Genomic DNA, 12,032 nt, shown 5'->3' with positions numbered 1-12,032 from the left:
CAAAATGGCACAAGCAAAAGATGTTACAAAAAAATGTTGACAGAATGCCTGGGGAAAATTGGTGGTCATTTTCATAAGGAAAGAATATAACATTCAACAATGGAGTGTCATTTTTATGTTTACACAACACAACAAGTACAGTAGAGCATACCACACACTGACAGATTAAAAGGACCTCCTACCTCGACTTCATCCTCTCATGCATTCTCCCATGCTGGATACATTGTTGGTCCAATTCATCATTCTGTTTCTGCATCTTCTCCAATCTGCCATGAAGATATTCTTTTTCCTGACTAAGCTGGTTGACTTCAGATCTAGAGAAACACAGTGATGATGGATGTTGTCAGATTTCACCCTGCAGCGTGCTATCAATATGTGGCTTCAGCATTTATAAAATTTTATACATGTATAAGTAATGCATAAAACAAGCTATTAGTAGAACTTACAGGAACAAAACTGTTTCAAATAATCTTAAAACAAAAGAACATGAAGATGAATGGTATCTGGTAAATATGTCCATAGTAGTAACCACTCAGTCATAGGCTGGCTATGCTAACTTCAGCCTAATTTAAGCAGGTATGTCATTCAACATTAAATGTTGATGTTAAATAAGATCAACAATATTAAATTCATACTTGTTAAGCATTTTGAAGACACATTTCAACAACTTCCTTCCTAAAAGCTACTGTCTAGTTTTAAACATGGCTACTCAAAACTTGTTCAACATTTACTGCACTGTACAGGTTGAAATATCAATAGTGGTACTGTTTTAGACACTTCATTAATCTAATGTGCCCAAAATACCATTACATGGATTTAAAAAAAAAAGGTGTGGGGGGGGAGCAACAAGCAACACATTAAGAGGGGAAATTAATAAACCCTTAAGAAACAAGGGACAAATCATAAAGGCACACCCTAATCAACATAAAACTTGGCAGAGCCTGTAAGAAAATTAGTCACTTCTAGCAATTCTGATTCTTCACGGGTGTGCAGATCCATGGATGACCTGGGACTGCTACTTGCTACATCTCTAACCATCAGCCCATGGAGAAACAGGCATGAGCTGTTTCTTAATATCAGGAAAAGATCTCAGATTAAATTGTGATAAAATATACATTATGCACTTGTAGAGTTTAACTATTTGGAAAAGGTTAATGAGAACGTGTCAGAATCTGCTATACCAACAGAAAGCAAGAATCAAAAGGAAGCAATTATTTTTTTTTTTATGGCATCTGCCACTCCAGATCTTGAGGTTAAAAAGCTTCAGATATATCTTTAAATCACAAAATTAAATATGCTGCAGTTACAGCAGAAAGATACTTTACCTTTCTGGCTGTTACAGAATGCAACAACAACTGACAATCTGAAAAATACAACAAAGTGCAGGGGGGAAGGAATACTACTCCCTCAAAAACATGTTGTTACTCTGACAAGTCAAATCTGGAAATGACAACATACTCTTCTCCTGTTTAAATAGAGAACAATACATGATATCATCTGTGAATCTAAAAACTTAGTAGGGGAAACTTTGGAAGAAGACAGTATGCAACTGAATTTAGATAAGGAGTTGCATCTTTATTAAAGAACAACACTGACAAATACATCATGATTGTGGTGATGTATTTGTACTTCCAACTTAAACATGCAAGAGTTTCCTGGAGAGGCACGTAGCAGTGGGCAGAATGTTACAGGAAGGCAACTGAAGTTGAATTTTTATACCAATCATTTAACAGAAACACTAGTAACTTACATGCCAGCAATAAAAAAGCGTTACCAGCTGGCCCAATTTTTATCACACAGTATGAATGTGGTCTGTACTTGATACTATAAGGAAAAATCAGTGGATAAAAGTAAAGGTCCACTGCAGAGGAGCTCAACAAAGACAGAGAATCACAGAATCACCAAGGTTGGAAGAGACCTCAAAGATCATCAAGTCCAACCTGTCACCTGTCACCTCATAACTAAACCATGGCATCAAGTGCCACATCCATTCCCCTCGTGAACACCTCCAGGGATGGCTAACAACTTTCCCAGTGAAGAACTTTCTCCTCACCTCGAGTCTAAACTTCCCCTGGCACAGCTTGAGACTATGTCCTCTTGTTCTGGTGCTGGTTGCCTGGGAGAAGAGACCAACCCCCTCCTGGCTACAACCACCCTGACATCACAAAGCCCACTTAAGTGGTAACAGAAACCAAATTCAAGATTGTGTTCCCTTTTTGTCAGCAAAATACAACAAGAGCATTTGCCATGTGAAGAATGCTGTAATTATCACATTTGTAGGGTTTCCCAACCAGTGAATCCTGCTGCTTTTTCTGTATTGGTATGTGGCTATCTCTTTCACAGAAGCAGTGGAAGCAACTTTTAAAGCAACAAAAGTTTTTAAAAGACTTATTTCCAGTACATTTGAAGGTACTCAAAAATCTTTTCCGAAAAGATCACTGGATTCAAATCCACCAAAACACTACTCAAAATTCACCAAACCCAAGAGTAGCATCCTTATTGTCTAAAACACAGATCTAAATGGCTGATAATTTGACCCATGCTACTTGTATTCACTTCTCCTACATCACCTTCTGTAATTACACTGGAACTCAGAAAAAAAGTAAAAAAAGAAAAATATTCCTTCCAGTTAAGACTACCTACACATTTCCCTTCTAAGTAAATATCCATACAGATTCAAGTATTTTATTACATTGAAATGCTGGAGGACAGCACACAGGAAGGGTGGAATGCTTATTAAGGTCAATGTTAAAAGGTTCACATTTCGGCATTTAAGAGAGAACACCAGTCTCAGTACTAGGCTGCATACCACACACCCACCTCACTTTCCAAAGTTTAAGATACAAGTTCATTCTAGGCACCATTTAAATGACTTTAAAATTGTTGGGTTAAAAACAACTCTCATAAAACCAACCATAAATGTAATAAGCCTGAAAAACTGTACTTAACACGATAGTGCATTTATACTAGGAGCAGCGATTCCACCCAGCCAGAGGTAGGGCCACGTCTGCAGAAGTGCTGCTGAACTACTCTGTTCCCAAGCTGCCACAACAGGAATTGCAGAGAGTGGGACAGGGGTCAATGTACACAGTCCTGAACTTCAGAGAGAGCCCACGCATAATGCCAGGGAAAGAGGTAAATAAGAAAAATCTATTCACTAAGCAATGTCTGAATGATCCGGAACAACTAAAGGACACAGCATGAACATGCTGATGATGTTCTACAAGGCCTACTTTGGGTCTAACAGACTGAGTAGTAAGCTGTAGTGGACTTCAGAGAAAACGAAGCATGCAAACATTTGGACTGTTGCCATCTGAGATGATTTCTGAGTGGAGCTGCACTTCTGCAGCTCAGCCTGGCCAGACAGACAGTCATGTTCATGTATCTGTATAAGCTTCTGAGATCTGATAGACTAAGAAGACCGGTAAGAAATCTGTACTATTACAAAAATGCACTGAGCAAAGTTGTGTCACATGAAAATTTAAAATGCATGCTTGTAAGTAGATGGGTAACAGATTTTGTCAAATCTCATTTACTTGTTAGTATATTCAAAATAACTGATGATGACTGGAGGTAGGACAGGAACAACCACCAAAAAAAAATAAAAATCATATGCTTCTGGATCTGTTCAACCACCAAGAAAGTCTTAATTTCTATTTAAAAACAAATTTCAGTTTTTATATACAGTCCTTGCTGGAAGACTCTTGGAAAAAAACCGGATTCCTCTATAATATTCAAATAGTGGAGGCAAAGAACCAGCAAATGTTAAATAGCCACAATTCAAAATCAGTCTTAGGATATTTTTAGGATGTGCTGATTTTTGCACACTAAGACAGCAATGCTGCCTTTACTCCTCTGGACTACCTTTTGCATTGCAGCACTTTTTAAGTACTTCCTTTTCCTACTTTTAAAACCAACTGTTTACTTGTACAGCAATTAAATACTTGCTCTAAAATATTTTCTGCTGACACAGTATTGCTGCATATAATTTAAATGACTGATCCTTCAGACAGACTGTTTCATGTCTTTGTATGGCTACCTTCAACAAATGTTTCACTTCTGGTATTGAGCGCAATGACTGCAGTCAACCAAACATGCATAAAAAATAGTTCAGCCGAGTGTGTGTTCTTTACTTCAATTAAACTCACACAGTTGGATGCCTACTGTTGCCAAACCAGTAATATAATTTATACATTATAGTCCAAAACAGTAAAACTACACTAAAAGTCATTTAACAATATTTATAACACCATAAAATACAGTGTTAAAATATATGAACTGCAATATGTACCAAAATGATAAAATTTGTTTCTCATCATCAGTGATTAGAAGCAGGATCATTGCTCTAGCTTCAATACTCACAACCCTGGTGACAGATTAGAATTCAAATCTTAATGATCAATTTACAATTAACAAGATAGAAGCGAAACAAATTAAACCAACCATTATATATAATGAGACCCAATGGACTCCCATTGTTCCCCTTAATTACAAAACGCAAATCACAAATACACAGTGGGTAGTGTTAAGCATTAATCTACAACCTAGAAACTCAGACACTGACAATCTGAACAACAACAAAAAAACACCCAACAACAAAATAACCCCAAGCCACCACCACCACCAAAAAATCCCAACAGAATAACTTCGGAGAAATCAACAAAGGATTGTATTTTTAAATATGCCTATGCATATAAAAACCTTCACAGTCATGATATCTTCTTTCTGTGCAGCTTGAGGAGGTTATCATTTGTCTAACATTGTCTTTCTGAAGCTGTCCGAATTCCATCTTACATATGAACAAGAAAACTTCAGTCTACATTTCTCAGAAAGTCTGTATTAAATATAAAAGTATATGTGCATTTCGGAGGCATCACACCAAAAATGTGCAAATATGTAGCTGTCTGAAATACCTCTTACTACAAATGGGCCCTCTGCTATCTATCAAAACCCCAAACTTGGTACTGATAGTACACAGTTATTTCTTAACTCCATGGAAACCAATGCACAAAAATTCTAGAAGTATAGCAAGAGTACATACATCCAGATCCAGAATTCAGTTTATAAGGTCAAAACCACAGAAACAAAAGTAAAATCTTTTCTGTGCAGATAGGACATGCCACTGCTTCATGATCTGTTTATCAATTTACATGAGAGCTAAGTTATAAAGCTTTTGAAAAACTGTTAATTTTTCAGAAGACATTCTGTCTCAGAAGTATGGTTTTAGACTATAACCAGTGACAATAAGCATGAAGATTGCCCTTCAGAGAGATGCTAGTGAAAGATATATACTGTCCATGCATTTAACACTTTGAAGTAATTTTCTGCATCTGATCTCCTGATTGCATCACTTTTTGATGCCACCTATTAGTTCAAGGTTTCCCACCCTCTCCTGTTCCACCCTTCTGTAGTCATTTTTTGCATGCTTTCTTTATCCCTACTTACTTCTCCATTCTTGTTACTGACTGCAGCAGCTCCCATCCTAACGAAGGCAAGCTCAAGCTATTTTAGGGCTGCTTCTCAGAACCACTTTCATACATTCTTCCATACTGTTTCTTGTGCAAAACATACCACTTTCTAGAGAACCAAGAGGGCTCCTTTTCCTTTTTTTCAGGTTCTTGACACAGTCGGCTAATGCTGCTAGGTGGAGAAACACTTGGCAATCTCTAGTATTTATTTTCAGAGACTAATGTGTTTTCACAGTATGTTTTCTGTCTTTCCTTCATCCTTTTACAGTTACTACTCTGTGACTGTGAGCTCTAGCAACAAAGTCTGTGTGCATTTTTACTGCTGGAATAATAATACGATTTGAATCTCTAGATTTTGTTCTGCTTTAGCAGAGGAGCTCTGCTTTGTCAGAAGAAAAATTCTGCTTGCTCCTCTCTCAAGTATCCATTGTGATATTTGCAAGAGAAGGTAATTTCCTCTCACTTCTTCTCCCTACAGTCTGGATAGGATTCATCTCTCAACTTCAGCAACTTAACAATTAGTAACACTTTATATTCAGTGGAAAGTAGGATAGGCACTGGAGGCAGTACCTGTGGGAAGCATCATATATATAGACATACATGCCATCTACTTACATCATTCCCCTTTGACCATTCCTTGAAACAGGATACTGAGGTAGACAATTTCCCTCCCTAAGTGCTGCCCCTATAATGCTACCTCAAAAGGATGATTGAATCTGCCCATCAGAAGAAGAATCCCACCTTGAAACCTAATTTTATCTTTGCTGGATATTTTCCTTATTTCTCATAAGCTATGCTACCCTTACTTACCAAATTCAGTCTCCATTAAATTTACAAAAGTTGGAAAATGTCAACTTGCCTCTTAAGGCCTGTTTAAAAGTCTAAACAGAAACACTGTGAAAAGTTTCAACAGTATATTTTCACAAGTGAAAATGTAACGATCAAACGATTTACTGGTGTAGAACTACAAAACAGTTTTGTCCTATAGAATTTTTAAAACCATACCTTAATACTTCTGTATTTATTTAAACTAGTTACTGCATCAAGGTTTTCTTCTTTCCTGAATCTTAAATGGCTTTGTGTTTAGACATGCTATTGAAAGCACTACATAACAAGCAGCAGAATCTGAGCTCCGATGACAAACATTTTTGACAAAAATTATTTCAGAGATAATTATTCAGTGTATAGTATTGTGAACGAAGCTTTAAGTAAATAATGAGAAGAACAGACTACAGTTTTGAGAAGTTTAAATATTTCATTTTTCGTTTAATTTCACATAAACTCTGTTGCAGCTCTGAAAACAGTTTTCCATGCTTCACATTAAGAATATGAACATCAGGAAGAAAATGGTATGCAATTTTTAGACTGGAAATTACCTAAGAAATTTGAAGTAATAGCTGGAAACAATCTGAAAAGTGCAATATTTCCCACCCCTGTTTCTTAAGTGGCACATATTGTATCGAGATGATGTGTAACACTCAAGACAAGATAAATAATAATAAATATTCAAAGACAAATTAAAACAATAAGGAAGCATGTCTTAATAATAAAAGGCACAAGATAAGAAAAAAAAAAATATACTAACCTGTATTTTTCTGATTTTTGTTCCATCTTCCTTGCCAGCATATGACATTCTTCCTTTAATTTTGTTATGAATGTATTCTGGGATGTCAGCAAGGATTCCAATTCATTTACTAGAAATCATAAAATCATAAAACTAGAAATTTATTTTACAATTATATAAATTTATAGATAAATCAGAAACAATTTTATATGGTCTTAATTTCTTTCCTGTAGATCCTTCCAGCTTCGGTATGTTTTTTAAACTTCAGCTACTTGGTCATGGAATTGTAACAAATCACCAAATAAAGGCTCTGTGTGTCAGAATAAGGTAACCCAAAGACTTTAAATGATGTTGCCACTGAATCAGGTCATGCACGACAAGATCCACCGTTAGACTACATGTCTAATATGGAAGTTCATTGACATTTCAGAAAGAATAAATTTGGCCATGCCTTAGCAGTGTTTTTCTTGCTCAACTGCTGCAGAGGATACACTGGCAACCCAAACACACTGAAGACTCATTTAATTCTCTCCCTAAAAAAACAGTTATTTTATTTACTAGGTCCTGTGCTTACTATGATTAATGTGGGGGGTTTTGTCTTTAATGATAAGATATAGACTTATTGTCCAGTGGCAATTGCAGTGGAACCATTTTACAAATTATTTTTCAGTTTCTCTCAGTTTGGTTGGTCTGAACCAAAACTCATGACCTAGAAATCAAGCACTTTCCTTGTATGTGTCTAGAGTCGTGTAATACACAGTTTTCTCTATGTACATAATAAATGACTATCCCTTTCAACTCCTCAAAATCCTTCTAGAGAAATATAAAAACAAACTCAGCCATAATGTTGTTTAAATTTTTGTCTACTAGGACAATTTAGGCACTGGAATGTTAAATTACACAGCTCTTGCACAAAATTATACTTGGTCATATACACGTGTGCTGGCTAGAGTAAGAAAACCAGATCCTGAGAGCTTCTTTTCTTTTCCTGCTTGATAGACAGCACCCATAATGTACCTGTTTGCATTCCCTAAACACAGAAAAAGGTCCTCTAGCACTGTGATAATGTTGCAAAAAGGCAGAAAATACAATAGCAGATGGAAATGTGCCAATTAACCTGAGGTATCTGACACTGTTTAGGATAAATATATGCTACAGAATTTTTCTAAAGGTACTGCGGGACTCATGGCTAAAAATGGTATTTTATTAACCATATGAATATACACTGCTCCTCAAGAGCTGAAGCTCTTCTTTTCCAGGTTTTAGAGATTTCCTCTCCATAAAATGTATTTTTTTGTTTCCAGTTCACACCTTTATTAATATTGTCAGCAAAGCACTTCACAATGACAAGAGTCCTCTTTTACTTGTTTGGAAAACCCATTTTACTTCCAGATTAAAGGTTAGAAATTACTGATCAACTAAGTCAGTGCAATGAAGTCTCCTACTCCGGTGGGTTGAAGTTTTCCCCAGCATTAACTTTAGCCGGACTAACTCAGTTAGAAGCAAATTAAGCTGTATTTACAAGCAAAAACTACACTCTACAATGGAATGCAATGAATATGTACAAAATCTACAGTATTTAGAATGTTATACAGATATTTACAATTAGCAAATAACACAGAAACCCCCCATATCAAAAAGATACCACGGAAGCTGCTCCACTGCCTCCCCCCTTCCCCCCAACCTAGCCTTGTACCGAGAGAGATAAGAGAAGCTGGGAGAAAACAGTGCTAGTCTTATCTCAAGGTCAGCCAGAAGCATTATCTTCTCCCAGGCAAAGCAGAACAGCCAAGATCAGAGGAGAAAAGAAAAGGAATGGGAATGGAAGTGAAATGTGATGAATTGTTATGACACAGCTTCTCTTATCCCAGATATTTATCCAATTAATTTGTTTAGAATAATCTTTTGTTTTCCTTTTTACACCCAATAGTGATTTATTTACATTTTTCTACTTTTCGGCTCAAAATCTGTAGCTAAATTTTAAAGGCATAGCCTAAAACTACCACACCTATTATGACAACCTGACGTATGGAAGGGTTTAAACATCTTTCTTCTAGACTGGGGGTGGGGGTTGGAGAGGATGGGAGCACATGGTAGTGCTAAAAATGTTTGAGGCTGCAAAGATTAAATAAAGGAACATATCAATTTGGAGCCAGTGAATTACATCCAGCTGCGACAGTGAATTAAGAACCGATTAATGGCTAAAGCTTTTCTCCAGTTTGGATGCCGAAGCAAACTCATTAAGCTTTTAGAGTAGCTATAATGTGTGTACTGTGGGAACTGTTCAATGCTATTCAGGAGACTTTAACTGTAAGCTCAGAGCATTTCCCGCAGAGCTTCTGATGCTATTTTCTTTATATAACATGTGTGCCTGAAAATCCAGCCAAAAACAAGCCCTTTGTTTTTCTACTTTGTTGTGGTCTCTCTCAGCTTTACGTTTCTTGAACACAGGTAAATAAACTCATAATCCAGATGGTGCAACAGATGTGAGAGCAGCACTCTGAAATCAACAGACAGTGGGCAATACTTTCCATTTTCTCTTTTAAACGCTAACTAATATGTAATTCGGAATCTCCGGTGTAGTTAGCATCTGCTCCCTTCGGCCAGCCAAAGGTTACAGGTGTTCCTGATGTCATTTCACAGTAAGGCGTGGGCCTGGCTTGTGAGTGAGTGCCCAGGCTCTAATCTTTCCCTACCACCTACCAGTTTTCTCATGCTGGGCCTCCATTTGCTGCATCTTCTGTGTCAGCTCCTGCTCTCTTTGCTGGGCCTGAAGGGCTCGGGCCTTTGCTTCATTGCTAATGCTGTGCTGAATGCTTTCTTTCTGCAATCTATAAAAAACCCAAACACATAGGAAATAAAGAAAAATAAATATCATATACTGAAGACAATAAATTAAAAAGGCAAAACAGAACTTTCAATTAACAATAATTAGAAAAGAATCTGGCCAAGCTTTTTACATGAAACACTTGCCTCTCACTTCAGGTGACAGAAACTGACCTTTTTCTTACAATGTCAAACATTCTCCAGTGACTAGAAGAAAATGGATAGAAGGTATGATCTATTTCCCGAGCAAAAAGTAGCCCTTCCAACAAAAAAAGGATTTTTTTAAAAATTCAAATAAAACTTTTTTTCATAAGGAAATTGCCCAACATCTGCTTTGTATTGAAAATATTATCTTCATTTTCTTTCAAATGCTATTTAATTCTGCAATGAAGCTTAGAGACCTGACCCCAAGATGGACTGGCTCCCAGTGAACCAGCAGGAGATAAGTCAATGGAAGTGATTGCCACAGTATTCATAATGCAGGTACTCTGAAAGCTTAATGAGTTTTCTTAAACAACCAAAGAAGTTTTAATTATTAATTTATGTAAATGGGAGATGAATGAATCCATTACAATAGAGAAGACTGTTAGCACCACTTAGGCCCAGCCCCTTGTTTTTCTGCTCACTAGGGGTTTGTACAGGAAAGTCTAAAGCCCAGTACTATTATCAAAGTACACAGGGAAGAGAGCAATTTACTTGACCAGATATGCAAGATGGGGCAATCTACTCCTGAGGCAAAACAAATGCTAGACTACCACACTCCATTGAAGCATTTTATTTAAAGCAAGCCAAGCAAAAACAGCATGGAAAATAAAACCCTAAAAAGATATATGCATATAAATTAGAAAAAGTCCTGAACTAAAAATTAGTATCTAGACTTTCCCAAAGGTTGTGAATATTTATCTGACACAGACTAAGGTCTAGATTTAAAATTTCAGTGAGGTCACACACGTAAAGATTTCAAATAGCAGATATGCACAGACTTTTCTACTGAAATTATATTTAATAGCTTGGGATATGTTTCAATAAGGTCTTATAAATGCTTTATTTTATTCTAGGTATAATACCTATTTTCAAGGGTCTACAAACCAGAACACAGGAATAGATCATGTAAGGATAAAGCCACAACTCATGTGGTTGCTGCACTTAACCTTTGGAATGGTGCCTAATAACCCATCCGAGATATTGCAATATCTCAGCATGACACACAAAATGTTAAATCTTCTCTCTTAAATTTACCCCAAAGCAATACAAATGGTGGGTCACATTACACTAATTCCTGGTCCTGATGTTGCAAGCCCTACCTTAGGCAAAACTCCCTTTGAAAACAGAGGCAGCTTTTCTGAGGTAAGGCTAAAAATGATTTGACACAGAGAATATGTTTAGATAGCATGAATATTAGAGCATTAAGGAAACAAAGCACATTTTTCAAGGAAATTTCATACACTGAACTGCACTTCATCACATCATTCTCAGAATTACTTCTTAACCACATTTGAGCTACCCTAAGGAGTGATGCTTGCATTATTTCCTCAGTGTAAGCTCCAAATATTGAAAGCATTTCTATGAAAAATCTTACCATATTTGCTGGGAGCCAGTCTGCTTAAACCCCTCTCCCCTTTCCAAATGTCTTTTTGCCTTCAGACTGTTGTAACGAGCAGTGGATTGGTCAAAAAATCCCCAACCAAACCAAAACCAAAACACTAGCAACTAACACATTCCCCCAGACACTTTCACCTAAGGAAAGTGGCACTAGCACGTTATTTAAGTTTGTCTTGTGAAATGGCTGTGTGCAGTTGAGTGCTCTGCTGGCACACATTTGGTTGGCTAGCATTCTAATGGAGCCTTCAGCATGTATCATGCTGCACAGCTCAAGCTACCAGAGAAAGCCTTTACAATTCTGTTCCTCCTGTCAAACACATACTAAAGGGCAAGTTCAAAGCAAATGGAGAATCTACTGCCACTCAGAAATTCTCTCTTGCTAAGGGGATGTATCAAAAAAAGCCATGCACTTACTGTATAGAGTAAACTACCAGGAGCTCAGAAACCACGCATACATGGGGAATTCCCTGTGGTTGAAATAACTGTAAGGTGTGTCAAAAGACTAAGAAGATACAGGTTAGGTCTTATGCAGTAGGGTAGCTGACTAGTCTCAGTCCTAGGATCCAGAATAC

The 12,032-nt window shown here is 37.0% G+C and overlaps 1 protein-coding gene across 2 annotated transcripts in view; it reads right to left on the bottom strand.

Annotated features, from left to right (window-relative positions):
* SDCCAG8 (SHH signaling and ciliogenesis regulator SDCCAG8) overlaps positions 1-12,032 on the bottom strand; it is a 111,534-nt gene that overhangs the window by 39,680 nt on the left and 59,822 nt on the right. For both annotated transcript variants that reach the window (XM_054162320.1, XM_054162321.1), the window contains exons 13-15: positions 9,736-9,863; positions 7,054-7,162; positions 183-314 (exon numbers count right to left, since the gene is read on the bottom strand). In XM_054162320.1, coding sequence (XP_054018295.1) covers positions 183-314; positions 7,054-7,162; positions 9,736-9,863 — 369 coding nt within the window. The remainder of the gene's footprint in view (positions 1-182; positions 315-7,053; positions 7,163-9,735; positions 9,864-12,032) is intronic.

The sequence above is a fragment of the Dryobates pubescens genome, chromosome 6 (genome assembly GCF_014839835.1).
Source record: "Dryobates pubescens isolate bDryPub1 chromosome 6, bDryPub1.pri, whole genome shotgun sequence".
Lineage (NCBI taxonomy): Eukaryota > Metazoa > Chordata > Aves > Piciformes > Picidae > Dryobates > Dryobates pubescens.
This window is presented reverse-complemented; position numbering and strand designations above follow the sequence as displayed.